This window comes from Vigna umbellata, chromosome 5 (genome assembly GCF_029865625.1).
Source record: "Vigna umbellata cultivar VRB3 chromosome 5, Vumbellata_1.0, whole genome shotgun sequence".
Taxonomy (NCBI): domain Eukaryota; kingdom Viridiplantae; phylum Streptophyta; class Magnoliopsida; order Fabales; family Fabaceae; genus Vigna; species Vigna umbellata.
The window spans coordinates 63649007-63665241 of NC_142169.1; the positions used below are offsets into that span (position 1 = coordinate 63649007).

General features: G+C 35.1%; 2 protein-coding genes across 2 annotated transcripts; both read right to left on the reverse strand.

Moving 5' to 3' along the window:
• Nucleotides 1–328: 328 nt before the first annotated feature.
• Nucleotides 329–2910, reverse strand: LOC124848654 (coatomer subunit zeta-2-like). Its single transcript, XM_047326397.2, has 6 exons — nucleotides 2822–2910; nucleotides 2145–2304; nucleotides 1907–2054; nucleotides 1709–1786; nucleotides 669–753; nucleotides 329–578 (listed from the first exon to the last, which is right to left on the reverse strand). Exons 1-6 carry the CDS (start codon nucleotides 2828–2830, stop codon nucleotides 519–521), a joined length of 540 nt encoding a protein of 179 aa, XP_047182353.1. The 5' UTR covers nucleotides 2831–2910; the 3' UTR covers nucleotides 329–518.
• Nucleotides 2911–3705: 795 nt separating this feature from the next.
• Nucleotides 3706–13089, reverse strand: LOC124848632 (uncharacterized). The gene is made up of 7 exons (XM_088115918.1): nucleotides 12906–13089; nucleotides 10541–12557; nucleotides 9418–9703; nucleotides 8743–9105; nucleotides 7514–7617; nucleotides 6860–6950; nucleotides 3706–5810 (listed from the first exon to the last, which is right to left on the reverse strand). The coding sequence occupies exons 2-7, from the start codon at nucleotides 12541–12543 to the stop codon at nucleotides 3756–3758; spliced, it is 4902 nt and encodes a 1633-aa protein (XP_087972044.1). The 5' UTR covers nucleotides 12544–12557; nucleotides 12906–13089; the 3' UTR covers nucleotides 3706–3755.
• Nucleotides 13090–16235: the final 3146 nt, after the last annotated feature.

Below are 16235 nucleotides of genomic sequence, written 5' to 3' on the forward strand. Positions count from 1 at the left end.
TCAAAAACGGTTTTATTTATAGAACTTATCCTTTTTACACTTATTCCACTATAAACATTTAGAGAAGTTTAGTCAACCTGACTCGTGTTCTAACCTTTTCCGTTCATTAATTTCAACTCTCGTTAATTTTGTGGGTGAGCATCAGGTGTTTGTATTTCTCTTTTTCCCGAAAATTATTTAACATGGCAAGTGACGTTTGCAATATGAACTTAATATAAACAATCAATTTCTGACGCAAAGTTGTAAGCTTTTGTGCTAAAGTAAGAAATTTAGAATAAATATGTACTAAAATAATTTTTTGTGAAACTTAAAAGATACGCAGCACGCCTTTATCCTTAAATTTTAATGGGAACTATATAAACAAATCGACACAAGAATAGTGCCAAAATATCCTGTATTCTCATGTCAAGTAACATTATCTTCAAGGTTCGATTGTTGGATAATGGAATGATGTTCTTATAAATGTTTGTAGGAAAAGTCAAAAAGACAAATTCCTCCTTTGTAAAATGCCATATGAATCATTTAAGAAGGGACCTTGCAAGATGTTCCCTGGCTGTGGCCAATGCTTGACTTAGTGTCTGCAATGCAAAGAAATACACACATTCCTCAGATTAGTGAATTTAATGTCAATTTTCATTTTTGGTATTAAAGTGAAGGATGTAACGTACCTGTTCAGACAAAGGAGCACCAGAATCTATACTATTGCTAGCAACTTTCCCAGCTATAACATTGGGATCAGTTTCAAGAATGATACTGCACAAAATGTGACGACATGAAATTTATGTGACACACGGGTGGAGCCAAGAAAAAGGTAGAGCAGATATAATAAGGAGAGAAGTGCAGAGGTGAAAATGAGGCGGAAGCTTAGAGGGGTGTGCCATTTTCAAGATAAATGTGATTTAAGATCTGATACCATTAGTATTCCAAAACAGTACCAAGGGACCTCCGAAATCACAAAGGCAGCTAAAGCATCAAGGTACTACAACTATACGTGTACTGTACATTTTCCCACGGAAAACCAGGGGGTAAAACATTTAAGGAGTAGCAACACAATTAACTTATAACCAAGTCAAGTGAAGTCTTTTAAGGTTAAGTCATGATCTCTGAAAATGCATGGCTTGCTGGAACTTTTATCCAAAACATCCAAAGAACCTACCACTTCATTCAAAATGTGTCATCTTTTTGTTTAGCAGGGGAAAAAACATATATCTTACCGAGGGCATGTGGTTGGCTTAAAAATGAAAAGAACTTAAAAATAGATGTCATCCTGAGAACAACTCAGCGGAAATGTCATATGTATACAAATTCCACCCTTGCTGTTGAACTGTATAGATCTTGTCAAAGTGACATTTATTGTCTCATTGATCACGCTCCTGAGCTATCGAAAATTGATGCAAGCCAGTTTACTACTTGAACATTTGAATGTTTAGAAATTTGAATTCAAGAGTATCATGATGAACTTAGAAAGCCCCAACTCTGGTATTCAAGTTCCTTCCTAGCAGAATAACAGTTCAAAGAAGTTTCTTTTGCTTTCATGGTGAAAATTTACAATTCTAATAATTTAACCGCATTAAAAGAATCTCTGATGTATCAAATAGCTGCTACAGTTTGCATGTTGGAAGAAGTGGGAAGAGCAAGAGAAGTCATGGAGAAGCTAACAAACAAACAACTAAAGAATGTAATGTTATATGAATAGTATATAGCATACCCGCCATCAGCAATTTCATCAATGCACAACAGAATGAGATCCAAGTTCTCAAGTGCTTCCTTCTTGTCCACATTGCCTCTGGAGGGAGAAAGGCAGAATAAAATCATCAAAGGACTACCGTGCTAATACTTAATAGTGATAGATAGAAAACACCCTTGACTACGACGCATAGATAAATAGTTCACTTAAGACAACAACCTGAGCAGGAGCCCCACAGAATCGAAAAAAGCCTGAAGAACTGTAGCTAAGATAAGCTCGTTTTCATAATCACCACCGGTGACAAAGAAGTGAAGATCTTGGACAAACTTGTAAACAACGATGTTGTTCTCAAACATTGCTATTTCCGCTGCCAAATAAACCAAACACAGACAAAGTTTCATCGATAAATCATGGCAGGGTCATTCATCATGTTCTTATATCACAGAAAATTATGGACCTTCCGTGCGAGCATTGGTCTTCTGAGTCTTGGTAAACACAACTTTCTCAAAATTTTCCTTGGCACTATTCGTTGGCCAGTCTTCAGAGAAGTATTTGACAGCAACACGTTTCCCATCAGAATCCAACAAAAGGATGTTCTTCACAGAAGGGCATGTCTCCTAAGAAAAACACAGGGAAGAGGATCAGAAAATTCCTCAAAGGGACCTTCTGAAAACGTTTCAAAATCTCAGCATTTCATCTAGCTTAAAATTATTTCAATTTTCATAGAACTAAGTGAATTAAAATCAGGTTCCATCAATCCCAGAATAATCAATACCTAAAACACACAAAAGTCATCACAGTTCAATTGCAGCCTAGTGTTTGGTCAAATCAGAGTAGTGTGATCCGCAAATAAGCCAAGAGTGATTTCATTTTCGTAACCAAATTCAGATGACAAAACTACCACATACATAAATAGTTACACGAATTAGATGACATAATTCAATTATGACTGTAATGCAATGAAGGGAAGACATGCATGCATGTAAAATCGTAAATTAGGTATAATATATGAATCTGATCCGAGTAACAGCCACAGAGAAATGGGGCAAAACAGATCTGGATTGGTGCGAAGTGGATGACGGCAAAAGAATGAAATTGAAATGTCGAAAAGAAGAGAGAAAGACAGAAACTTACATGAGACATGGTCGGTTCGGGAACAACGAGAGAAGACTTTCACTGAATCAAAATTTTCAATCTCTGTCAACTCTAGTACTTGAGCTCCCTTTCGTTATTTATTTATTTAATAATAATAATAATAATAATATTATTATTATTATTATTATTGACTCAAGAGGAGAGAGTATGTGATTTAAAATGTAAATTAATTAAAAATACTGAATATATATATATATATATATATATATATATGTATAATTTATTTATTTACTTAATATATATAAAAAGTAAAATCAAATTAAACACTTAGTAGCAGTAAACATGATCATAAAAATATCAAATCAGTAAAAGTATAAGAAAAATTAAAAAAAATCTAAAATTAAAAAATAATTGATTGAGAAAATAATATAAATTAATCAAATGAATATGAACTAGATTAATTTATTTGAGTAATGTAAAGAAAATATAGTTCATACAGTGGAACAGGACTTCTTGTAAACTTTTTTTTTATATGTAATTCTATGAAAAAGGAAAATTATGTGAGTTGTCATATGCATCAAATCACTCTAAAATAATTAAAACTCCCATAAAAAAGAGTAAGTCACTACTTTTTTTAATTTTTTTATTGTCTCTGAATCCAACCATTTTAAGAGAACCATTATAAACTTCCGATGACGATGACAAGAAAATATTTGAACTTTACGGGTATCAAATTAATGGCTGTGTTATTTGTAGGTTTTTGTGAACGTTCATTAGTGTTTGACCCAATGAAACAAATAAACTTGACTTAAGGAAAAAAGAACACCATGGAATGACAAATTCTTCCCCTTTGCATGACAAAAAGTTGAAACAAACGATCTGCTTGGCAGAAAAAGAATGCATTCTGTGCTTTCAGGAAGAAATGAATAATAAATTATGCACAACATATTATTAGCATTATTCTTTGATTTGTTTATTCAATCTTGTCTGCTACAAGGCGAATCTTATTCAGAGATTCTTTAAATGCTTGCCAAGAAACCATATAATGATCTTGGGACATCATCCCCTCTTCAACAACTCGCATGGCACGTTTGTACAAATGATCAAAACACTGAACTGGGTTGCTAATATCAACATTATCAGCACTAAGATGAGGTACATACAAACGCTTAAAATCTTTCCTCCATCTTGACAAAATGTATTGACATGGAATTTCCTCCACACCATTGTAATTAAGGATATACAAGGCATGTCTGCAGAGGTAGCCCTTGAAATTAAAGCAACTACAAATGCAGCGCACTTCTGTTCCAGCTTTATCATACATGACTTCAAAATGCCTAGCATCTGTTGCAGGGTCTTCCACTTCTCGTTCTTTTACCATGTACGTCACCATAGAGCCACTAGTTTGAGTCTGCGTGATGCTGAAACAAGAGGGTATCATCACCACCTCATCTTGAAACTTCCTAAATACAGCATTTGTGTACAATTTAGAGATTTGCAACTCGTAGTAGCATCTTGTCTTCAGTATTGAGCTCAAATCGCATGACTCAAGATCATCAAGAACTTCGGTTTTATGTTTTTTCTGCTGAACTAATTCATAAATCTCAAAAAATTCTTTCAAAGAAGTTTGTTGATGCACATGACCTTTGAAAAAGGGAACCACAGACTCACCCTTTTCATAATCAGATATTCCAGCAAAAAATGTGTCTTTGGAGTACACTGGAGCCCAATGCTCTCGTTCCTCATGCAAGGTTAGGATCTTTTCGTGATTTCTTATTCCAAAATGCTGGGTTAGATCATCCCAAGCCCTTTCAAACTCGTCTACTGTTTTAGAGTCATATATGACTTTAGTAAGTTCAATTTGAAATGCCTCGTACTCCTGAAACTGCACAAAACACCCAAGAATGCTCTGCATGACTTGCGATAGACAAATTCTATGGTGAGCTCGCGGGAAAACCTCAGCAATTGCACTTTGCAAGGCCTTACACTGGTTTGTGATCATAGTTTGTGGAGGGCGACCAGTCATACATGTGAGCCATGCCCTAAATAACCAAATATATGTTTCAAATGTCTCATCTGCAAGCAGACCACATCCTAGCAAAATAGATTTGCCATGGTGATTAACACCAACAAATGCAACAAGAGGAATCTCATAATTGTTTGACAAACACGTTGAGTCAAATGCAACCACATCACCAAAATAACTATAAGCAGCCCTAGATCTAGAGTCAATCCAAAATACATTCCTCAGTTGTCCATCATCATTCAGATCCATGACATAGAAAAAGTTAGGATTAGTCAATTGAATGCGGCAGAAGTAATTTGAAATCAGCTCCGGATCACCTTTTTTAAGTTTCAAACGCTTGGAACAATTAATGTGGTTGTTAGTTGCACCTTCAGTGGAATTTGAGCTTCCATAACCTGATGCATCTGCAACAGGCATTCGATATAACTTGATTGTTCTTACTTCAACGTCTAGAGTTGGCTCAACTTTTCTTTTTGCCCTACTGTCCATCCTCTTATGTGATTTAGAGTTTTGTGCTCTTTCAGGATCAAATGAATGGTTATGCTCAAGCTTGACTTCATCGACTCTCCACCTGTTAGATTCCACTAATCTCAATCTAATCATTGCTAGACAGCCCGTTCTTGTTTCTTTCCTGTGACTATTTGCTTCTTTGGTTGTTTTGAAACCCTCACAGTTGCAGCACAGAACCGCACCACGCTTCTCTTTGCTGTTACGTTTCGTCCAAGAAGATTTAACTCGAGTAGCAAATCCAATTTCCTTGGCATAGGTATTGTAATAGTTGTAGGCATCATCATAGGTGTCAAACTCCATTCCCACAACTGGTGGGGGGCAGTCTTTCCCATGAGATTCTCCACTGTGACTATCAACTACTGTGGTTTCATCCCTCCCATTTTCACTTCCATTTCCATCAATCTCAAACAATTGTCCACATTCATTGTCAAGCTCGTTGCCCTCATCAACTATGTCAAGAAGTTGTTCACTGTTCGGAGAGCCATCATCTATCTGGAAAAGGTGAAAAAATATTTCAAAATCAAAATAAGAAATTTGAGCAAGCAGTAAAGTTTTACAGGGAAGTTGAAATATATTTGACCACCAAATGATCTTGTTAGTTTCCTAACTTGAAGTTTTTATATTGATAACTGATATGAGGTTTCTTTTATTTGTTCAGACAAAATCATTATCCTTTATTTATCTACCCCTCTCACCATACATTGTAATTATATACTTGAAGCAATAACTCTACCAGTTCTTCCACAAAAATTCATCGCCCAGACCTTAAGCAATATAAAAAAATGCATTAGATATCTATCTTAGTTTCAATGATTTATAATCCACTAAGAGGAAAACTAAAGTCTCTCCATCATTATCTTGTATTTGAAGAGGACCACCAATAATTTATTATGCAACAGGTATAGGGCTATGAATGATATTTGTGATGAGATATTAATAATTTCTTGTTGACATACATGCACAATATTTATAACGAGACTTGCTGTATTTTATATTCAAAAACAGTTGTTTTAATTAAAAAAAGGCATTGCATTTTATAGTATAACTAGCTACGGCAAGTAATGGTCATAAAAACTACAAAGGAAAAGAGGAGAGTCCTCACTAGGTAAGTATCTAGGCAGATTATATGCATATGAAATATGGGTCATATATTGGTGGCATCAGATATGAATAGAACACCAATACTTCACAAATTAAGAAGTATTTAAGCTTCACCAATGAGACAATCGATACACTTCTTCCCTCATTTAACTCACAAGAAATTCATATGAATGCAGAATTGCCAAAAAATCACCAGTCCAATGACATTGTTCCTTTTTCTCAAAACTGGGACAACCCCTTTGAACGCATTTAACAAGCATTAACAGGAGTATCAATACAAGAATGATCAAGAGCCTAAGGTTCTTCAAGACCTACCGCAGTATGATAGTTAGAAACCAAAAAAGTCACCAATTGAGCCGAACACACTTGCTCTTAAAAGTTTTAGATTTCACAGAAAGCACAACAGAAGACAGAGCATGAAGTCAAAGACAAAACTTTACCGTGATATCAAGATTAGGACTCAGCGACAAGTCCTTGTCGCTTGGAGAACACATGGTATCGTCAGTCATAGCCAGAGAGTTTACATGAGTTCTGTCAAGTATGAGATGTCAGTTAGCCTTGCCATGCCCATAAGCTCAAATTTCAAGTAATTCCATTTAATCCAAACTTATTCACAACATTATGAGTCTCAGTTTTATAAAAAAAAAAAAACTAGAAATAAAAATTCCCGAGTTAGTCAAAAAGTTAAAAACAAAAACGGTTAAACGAACACTTGATCATCACATTTACATATGAATTTGGAATGCAGAAAAACAAGTGTGGATACGAAAAAACAAATCCCTCACAGAAATTGATTGTCTACATATTCATTAATTCCATCATTGCTAGAAGAAAGACTTTTAGCAATAGACACAGACAATTTACGGTATGTGAAATTTGGATTTTTCGCATAATCAAGTAATTGACCAAATGGGATTCCGATTAGGTTTGCGAAAATGCGGTTTGTGCACACGAATCAACAAAATTGAATGAAACAAAAGCTATAGCGGCGGAAATCAGATAAAGATTGAAAGTATGGTGAAAAAAAAAAGATGGTTGCAGCGGAGAAAGAGAATCGTAAAAGTTAGGTTGCGATGAAAGTGATAGAAACTCACAGTAACAGAGAAGATAAGAGAAGAAAAGAGAGAGTGGCAGTGAACGAAATGCTGTTTCTCTGCTCTCTTCTCTTCACTGCCAACTGCGTTCTTCCTTCTGTTATCTATTTTCTTTTTCTCATTTTTACTAACATAGATTATTATTTTTTGCAAATTCTATAAGCATCTATTGCAAAAAAAAAATGTTATTTTTCTTATTTTTATGAAATATTCATTGCAACTCACTACTGCATGAAATCATTGATGTTTGGATTTCTCTTATTTTAATTTAAGAAATGATTCCTTGAGATTCCATTAACCACTTAACAACCTTTATTTTTAGGATAATTTAATTATTAAAAAGTGATTTTTTCTATTTATTAAAAGCAGAAAATACAAAATGAAATAATAAATGTTTAATTTTTTCTTCTTCATAAAGTTATGTTCATTTTTATATTTGTCATTTTGTTACAAAAATATTTAGATCACTCTACCAAATAACACATGACAAAAAAAAAACACTTGGCAACACAAAATAAAAAGTGTGCATATTCTACATACTACGTGGACTGATAGTAAGAAAAAATTATTTTACGCTTTTCACAAATAATTTATACTATTTTGTTGCCTTCTGTTTGAACAAGTGAAGATATAATAGAAGAAAATAAAATAAAAATATTACATTTTTACTCGAAAAGAAAAAGGTGAAAGGAAATCTACTTCAGATATGAAAACTGAAATAAACTCCCCCATTGGGATTAAATTGAAAAGAGGAGAATCTTTCATTGTTTTAATTTTTTTAAATAATAAATGTTTTCTTACAACAAAAATAAAAATAATAAATTAATGTGTTAAAATAGGTGATATGATAAAAGTTATTCTGATTTTAATTTAACATCTTAATTAATATAAAAACATTTCAATTCCAGGTTGATGCAATATATACACAAATATATGTTGAGAGTTGCAACCCAACATAATAAAATTAAGGCTTAATTACCTACTTAGTCTCCATGTTCGGAGGTAATTTGCTGTTTAGTACCCGGTTTTAAAAATGTAGGCATTTGATACCTATGTTTTGAAATTTGTATCAATTGAATCCTACCCACTTAACACCGTTATAATTGATAACGTTTTTCTGACTGTGTATGTGATTTGTGCAATCAATTGCGTCGTGGCAATGACGTGGCAGGCTGAATTGGGAATTTGAAATGGGGTTACATTTTTTTAAATTAACCCTAACTACCCACCACCCACGTCCCAGCCGCCGGCGACGCTAAGCACCACCAGGACCACTGCCGGCGATGTCGTTCACGCCCGTCGGAGCAGTTCTGGTCGCCGCCTCCTCCAAGCAGACCGCCGCAAGTTGCTTCTGGTCTCTCTCCTTCTCTTTTCACCGTCGACCCAGCCACCCGTGCCACCACCTCTTGCGTCGTCGGCAAACCCCAAATACCACCGGATCCGTTCCCAACCTTCGTTCCTTTCCCCCGCCAGTCGCTATCATCCGTTTGGATTCTCCACACTGTGCTCACCCGTAACAGCCTCAACAAACATAACCCTCCACTACACCTATCATCCCTCAAAATCACCATTGATGCCCCATTCGCATGCCCCTTTCACTATCCAGATTTTGACACTCACGGCTACTTCCAATCACCTTTTTCCCCACTTCCAATCCTCATATCCTATTCGCCTTCCCCATGAATCCGTTTCTCAACTCTAATCATCATTTTCTCATAATCTAATCAGCACCCAGAAACCTTCAAAATCGTTAACAGAAGCATCCAAGTAAACAGAAGCATCCAGGTAGGAAAACAGAGAATGAATAAACCAAATCCTAAACCAATCAGTAATTAAAAAAGAAAAAAGAAGAATATCGGAAGGAGGAGAGTGATGTCGTGGCGGCTTGCGGTGGTTGGCCTCACTGGGGGTGGTGTCGGCATGGCACGGAGGGGTGAGAGTCCCTCTCTCGCACGCGAAGAGGTGGAGAAGAGAAGGAGCTGATTGGAGCTTGGGCCGACACGGGCTCTGGCGGTGCGCGACGCCACGGAGGAGGAAGCAGTGGTGTGGACTGGAACAGAGGCTGGGTCGCGGCGGCCAATTAGACAGACGCGGCGGTGAGCCTGCGGAGAGAGTAAGAGACCTTGGGTCTCCGGAGAAAGGGTGAGCTGAGGGAGTGAGCTTACGGGAGAGTTCAGTCTTGGAGGAAGCCTGCCACGTCAAGTCACTTAAGCCACCTCATTGCCACGATTGCACAAATCACATACACAGTCAGAAAAACGTTATCAATTATAACGGCGTTAAGTGGGTAGGATTCAATTGATACAAATTTCAAAACATAGGTATCAAATGCCTACATTTTTAAAACCGGGTACTAAACAGCAAATTACCTCCGAACATGGGGACTAAGTAGGTAATTAAGCCTAAAATTAACATTGACAAGTATATATGTTGTAGAAACTAAGAAAGAGCAGAACTTAATAAAAGATCCCATAAATATGAAGAAAAGGAAAAAGGTGACTATCGAGCGAAAATAAATAAAACAGGGATTCTCCAAAGGTTTCTCTTTCTACAAGAGCAAATGTTCATAATTCCCAATTGCTAACAAGTTTGAATAGTTAAGGTTTTTCGAATTCAGTCTTTAACAGAAATAATCTTCTGTTAGATTTTACTGGGTTTCGGTCGAACCAAATTTAAAACACAACTTTGTAACATTGGTAAACCATAACTATGAAAAAAAAAACTACTTTGTAATTTCCTAAGTCCATCAAGTTCTAATTAATGTATTGAACATATTTAACTTACAGCAAATTAGAAGAAAAAGGACTTAGGAAACAGAATGTCAATTATTCAATCAACTACCGAAGCAAGCAGTACCACTACCACGTAAATAAATAACATGAGAGAAACTACCTATGGTTTAACTCAAAAACATCTTTAGCTATACAAGTTATGGACATTGTAAAAATATCACAGTTAAACAGCGCTAAGCAGTTATACAAAGTAACAACACTAACAGTAATTTTTTTAGCGTACATGAAAGCCGGTCACTCTTGTCTCTGCTCTACATCATGAACCTTACTCAATGATTCTTCTAAAGATTGTAACGCTACATTGTAATGATCTAGAGAAAGTATACCCTCCTCAACAACTTGCAAGGCACTTCTAAATAACCGATTAGACCATTGAATGCGGTCAGTATCATCAGCGGTACCAGAGCTGTGATCAGGAACATAAAGACGCTTGTAATCTTTCTTCCATCGCGAAAGAATGTATCTGTGAGGTATCTCTTCAACCCCATTAAAATTGAGCACACACAGTGCATGCCGACAAAGATATCCATAAAAATTAAAGCAACTACAGATGCAACGAACTTCACCTACGGTCCTACTGTACAAAACTTCAAAATCCCGTATCTCCCGTCGGTTTCCCTCAATCAAAACACGCTCCTTGACCAAGAAAATTATGATGGGACCATCCACATGTAACTGTGTTGTACCAAAACAAGAATATACTTCTTCCACTTCTAACTGGAATTTCATGAACATTTCTCTAGTGTACAATCTGGAGAGCTGCAATTCAAAGGAACATCTAGTTTTCAGCAAGGGGCTTGAGCTCCTTGATTGAATATCTGCAAAAGACTCTTCTTTGTACTTCTTGTGAAGAGCTAATTCATACTTATCAAGAAACTCCTTCAGCGGAGTCTGTTTGTGCACGTATCTATCAAAAAAAGGAGTAATGTTCTCACCAGGGCGAGCTGCAGACATTCCAGCAAAAAAAGTGTCCTTCAAAAATACTGGAGCCCAATGAACTCGATCTTCATACAGAGAACGAAGCCACTCATGATCACTAACTCCAAAATGTTGAATCATAAATCCCCATGCTGCTTCAAACTCAATCACTTTCAATGTTTCATAAACTGCTTTAATCAGTGCTTTCCTGAGTGCATCATAGTTGTGCAAACCTCCCAATTTTTCTGGTATCTTTTTCATAATTAATGACAAGCCAAAACAATGACGACATCTAGGAAAAACTTCTACAATTGCTCTCTGCAAAGCCTTGCACCTGTCAGTAATAATAGTTTGGGGAGAACATCCCGCCATACATTTAACCCATGTCCTAAACAACCATATATAAGACTCTGTTGTTTCACTTGCAAGGAGACCACATCCTAATAACACCGAATGACCATGGTGATTTATTCCAACAAAAGTCACCAACTGGATTTCATATTTGTTTGACAAGTAACTGTTGTCAAAATAAATAACATCGGCAAAATAACCACACGCAGCCCTGGACCTAGCATCAACCCAAAATGCATTCCTCAAGTGCCCTTCGTCATTGAAATCCATCAAGTAAAAGAAATTTGGATTAGTCAATTGCATTCGGCAGAGGAAATTATAAATGGCCTGTGAGTCACCTTTTCTAAGGTTCATCTTATTAGAAAACTCACAGAAACTTCTGTCTTCTCTAGCAATGGAGTTTGAAATTCCATCACCTCCCGCGTCAATCACAAGTGCACGATATAACTTAATCGTCTGCCCCTCGGCATCAGAGCTAGGCAACGACTTCCTCTTCAACCCAGTTCCTATCTTCTTAACCAACCTCTGTATCTTAGCACCCAACATGTGGTTATGTTCAAGCATAACTTCAAGCACCCGCCATCTCTGTGACTCCACCAATCTCATCCTTATCATTGCAGGACAACCAGTTCTCGTCTCCTTCCTCAAATGATTCACATCCTTTATTCTCTTGAAACCCTGGCTGCTACAGCAAAGCACTGCACCATACTTCTCTCTGCTATTCCGCTTGAACCACGAATTCTTCACCCGTACACGAAACCCCACCTCCTTGGCATAGCAAATATAATAATTGTAAGCATCATCGTATGACTCAAACTCCATTCCAACAGCAGGTGCAACAAATTCCTTTCTCCCCTCAGGAAAACCATTCTGACAATCCAATTCAATCAGCGCGCCATCTTCGTCTTTCTGAACCTCAATGCATTCCCCATCCGGCAATTGTTCACAGCAGAGAGAGGTGTCTTCCATCTAACATAGGCCTCCTATACCAAGTGATTGCACCTCTTAATCAACCAAAAAATTAAAATAAAACATAAATTAACTACAATCAGTGATAGGGCTTTTCATTTCAACCTAATCTTGATACGAATTTAAGGCCCTAAATTCTAAACCTAACATTTTGTAAATGCTCAACTGCAATATCTCGCTCAATTACTAACCTCTAGATATATGCTTTTTTATTTGAAGGAACATAAAAGGTTCCGAATCTGTGAAACCCTCGAAATAAGCATTGGTAAAAGATGAAACAAGAGAACATAATAGGATCGAGTGAAAAATTGAAGACACGGAGAATGGAAGAAAATTAGTGAAAACTGAACAGAGTTACCAACCGTGAATTCGCTAATCTCAGTCCGAAAGATAGAAGCAGAAGCACAGCATGCTGACGCTTCTTCTTCGTTCTCTTCAAACGCGCTTTTTAGCTCTCTAAAATACACAATCTCGTGTTTTTTTCGAAGAATACAGATTCCAAAATTTTCTGCACTTTTCAAGTTTAGCAAAATGTGCCGATTTAAATATTTTAACAAACGAGTAAACAATATATCCATCAGCAGGGCAGAGGTTATTTATAATCAATTTCTTTTAAGAATCTTTTGAATATTTTAATATTTTCGAAAGTCTCTCTCGCCTTTATTATAATATAATATAATATAAGTACGTAAAAATAAGTTAAGCTTAAAGTTAAGAGATAATTTAAAAAATAGTTAGAGTTAATGATATTTATTATTTGTTGTATATAGCTTAATTTTAAGCATATAAGTGAATGTAAATATTACTTTATAAATAAATTGTATGAGAGTTCGAAATATATATACTTAGGAAGATGTTAAAGTTTATTTTTTAACATATATAATCATCACATTACCAAACTAATTATTATACTTACTTGAATAAATCGAGTTGTGAAGTTTAAATATTTTTTTCAAAGAAAAAAGAAAAACTCAAAAATACTTATAAATGTGAAGAGACAAAATTAATCCCGTAACATATGTCATTTAGGTTGAGGTATCAATGAGTTCAGTGATTGGAGTTTGATTTGTTAATTATTTTTTTAAACTTGTTTATTAAGTTAAAGTTTAATAGCATATTTTGTCCTCAGTTTTGTTGAATGATATCAATTTAGTCCCATGTTTTAAAAGTGTTTGAAATGTATTCTCACTTACTAAATTTTGTGTCAAATTCGTCCCTTTCGTTAAATATAACCAAACAAAGTTAATAGGGTGATGATCTGGCACCAATTAATGGTAACTTGTCATTATTTAGTTGTGTGCATGCTAACGCGTTAGATCAGCTTTGACTCAAATGAATAGTGGAGGATTCTTGCGGTGGTGGTCATGGAAGCGCGACATGGATATTGTGAGGCATGGATGAGAAGACGCTCACGCAGCGGAGGCTTGCGGTTACTTAAGGGTTTATGCGTTCTCTGAATTTCCAGATTCGTGATGAAGAAGATGAATGCTGGAGCGAATCTTGTGGAGTTGCTATTGGGGTTTTTTCCGCGATTGGGGCTGGTTGGCAGAGGGATGGTTGAGAAGTTGCCATGGTTGCGCGATGGCTTCTAGGTTTTTTTTTTCTGTTTTCAGGTATCGGGATTGGTTAGAAAGAAGGTGGAGGCTTGCGACTTTGATGGTGATTGCGGAGCATCGCGATTTGGGGTTGAAGATGAAGCTTGGTGTTGTTTCGTGGTTTAGTATTGCAGGGTTAGGTTGCTGCAAGGGAGGCGCGTTTGAGTTTTCCATGGAGGTTTCTGGCATGGTGGAAGGTTGCACGAGAAGATGAACCTGTGGTGGCGGCTAGGGTGAAGACGAACAGGGTTGGTGGTGGCGTTGATGGTGTCCTCACGACAGCTTCACGGTTGCGATGCAGAGGTAAGGTTGGTTGGGCAGCGGCAGCGACTAGGGTTCACGTGACATCACAAGGGTTTGTGTCTAGGTGAAAATTAGGGTTTCTGTGGAGAAGGCAAAGCTGACATGGCAAAAGGAATTAAATAACACGTCAGCACACACACAACTAAATAATGACACGTTAGCACTAATTGTTGCCAGATCATCATCCATTAACTCCGTTTGGTTATATTTAACGGAAGGGACGAATTTGATGCAAAATTTAATAAGTCAGGACACATTTCAAACACTTTTAAAATATGAGACTGAATTAACATTATTCAACTGGGTCATGTCATATATGATACAAGATCTTTGATTCTTTAAGAGAATTTGTACCAAAAAAAAGTAACTTTAAAAGAAAATTATTGGATAAATTCAAACTTAATGTGCTTCCTTGCAATTTTTATTTTTTAAGCACTTTGCTGTATTATTTATGGGCAATAATACGTTAGCATGAATTTTTTTATATATTTTAACACACCACACATAATTTTCTTATTAAATTTAGAATACATCACTATAATAATAAATAAATAATAAAAAATAAATAATAAATCCGTGATAATATTATATGATATGGTTAGAACATATATAATTTTCTTATTAAATTTAGTAATAACATTATACCATCTATAAGACTCGTTTGCATAATCTAAAATGGACTTAAATGTTGTATGGTGTAAAAAGAATTATTAAAATTAAGAAATACAGTTGAAAAGTTATTCCTTAATACACTTAAAATTACGAGATACAGTTGAAAAGTTGTTAGTAAATTAACTTTGAAACTTATTGAATGTTAGTTTCAAATGTTTGATTAGTTTTTTGAAAAAACATTTATCAATTAACACAAAAATCGAATAAGTTAAAACATTTTTTATGATATTTTTCAAAATAAAGATTTCAATTTGAAAAACTTGTTACTTGTTTATTTCAAAGCTTTTCGAATTTCGAGTAAGTTCACCATAAAAATAAAAAGATCAATAATATTGAAACTCAATTATATAAGAAATTGACATTACTTTCTATCAATAAGGCAATAGATTAATAAGTTTTTTTACCTTTATATAGTGTTTTAGTTTCTTGTTTCTATCCAATATAAAACTAATTCACACTTGAATTTCTAACATTTTTTATATTATAGACTCTAAATAAAAAGTCTTATATCACACTAGTATAGTTGAAATATAACTTAAATAATACACAAATCCATTTAAATTAAAATAGAGACAAATGTTAAATTAACTATGTTATCATTTGTATAATACGGTATTTTGTAACTATTTCTTAATACTCAATTATTCCTTCTAACTTAACAAATATTCTCAAATTCCCATGTTTTTCTTAAATCAAATGAATTTGCTCAAAAAAGACAAGTACAACTCTTCCATGTTTTTCTAAAAATAAAAGCATGAGACGATATAAAATGAATGAAGACACAAACTCTACTATTTTTCCCAAATAAAACACTGAATGAATTTTTGTTTCCAAAAGCTTTTTTTTTCTCCCATTTTATTTTACTTAAGTTCCAATTGATTTGGAGAAAAACACATAATAAACAAATATTCCTTATCAAAATCGACTGGAGTTTGATATTCATTAATATGGGTTATTTGCCATTACAAGCTGAAATACTTCATATCATCAACTAAAAAAAACTGAATTGTGTTTAACAATTATTTAAAGATTAATACTAATTTTGGTCTCAAATTTTGTCAGCTTTATTCAAAATGGTCCTATTTTTTTTCTCTGTTCAATATTGTCCTAAAGAATGTAATT

Coding starts and splice junctions, on each gene's coding strand:
- LOC124848654 (XM_047326397.2), bottom strand. Junction 2,055..2,144: donor GACCAATGCTCGCACGGAAG/GTCCATAATTTT, acceptor TTTATTTGGCAG/CGGAAATAGCAATGTTTGAG. Junction 579..668: donor GTGCTCCTTTGTCTGAACAG/GTACGTTACATC, acceptor TTTGCATTGCAG/ACACTAAGTCAAGCATTGGC.
- LOC124848632 (XM_088115918.1), bottom strand. CDS start 12,543: ATGGAAGACACCTCTCTCTGCTGTGAACAATTGCCGGATGGGGAATGC. Junction 9,106..9,417: donor CCATGCCGACACCACCCCCA/GTGAGGCCAACC, acceptor GGATAGTGAAAG/GGGCATGCGAATGGGGCATC. Junction 7,618..8,742: donor CGGCGGCTGGGACGTGGGTG/GTGGGTAGTTAG, acceptor AAAAGAAAATAG/ATAACAGAAGGAAGAACGCA.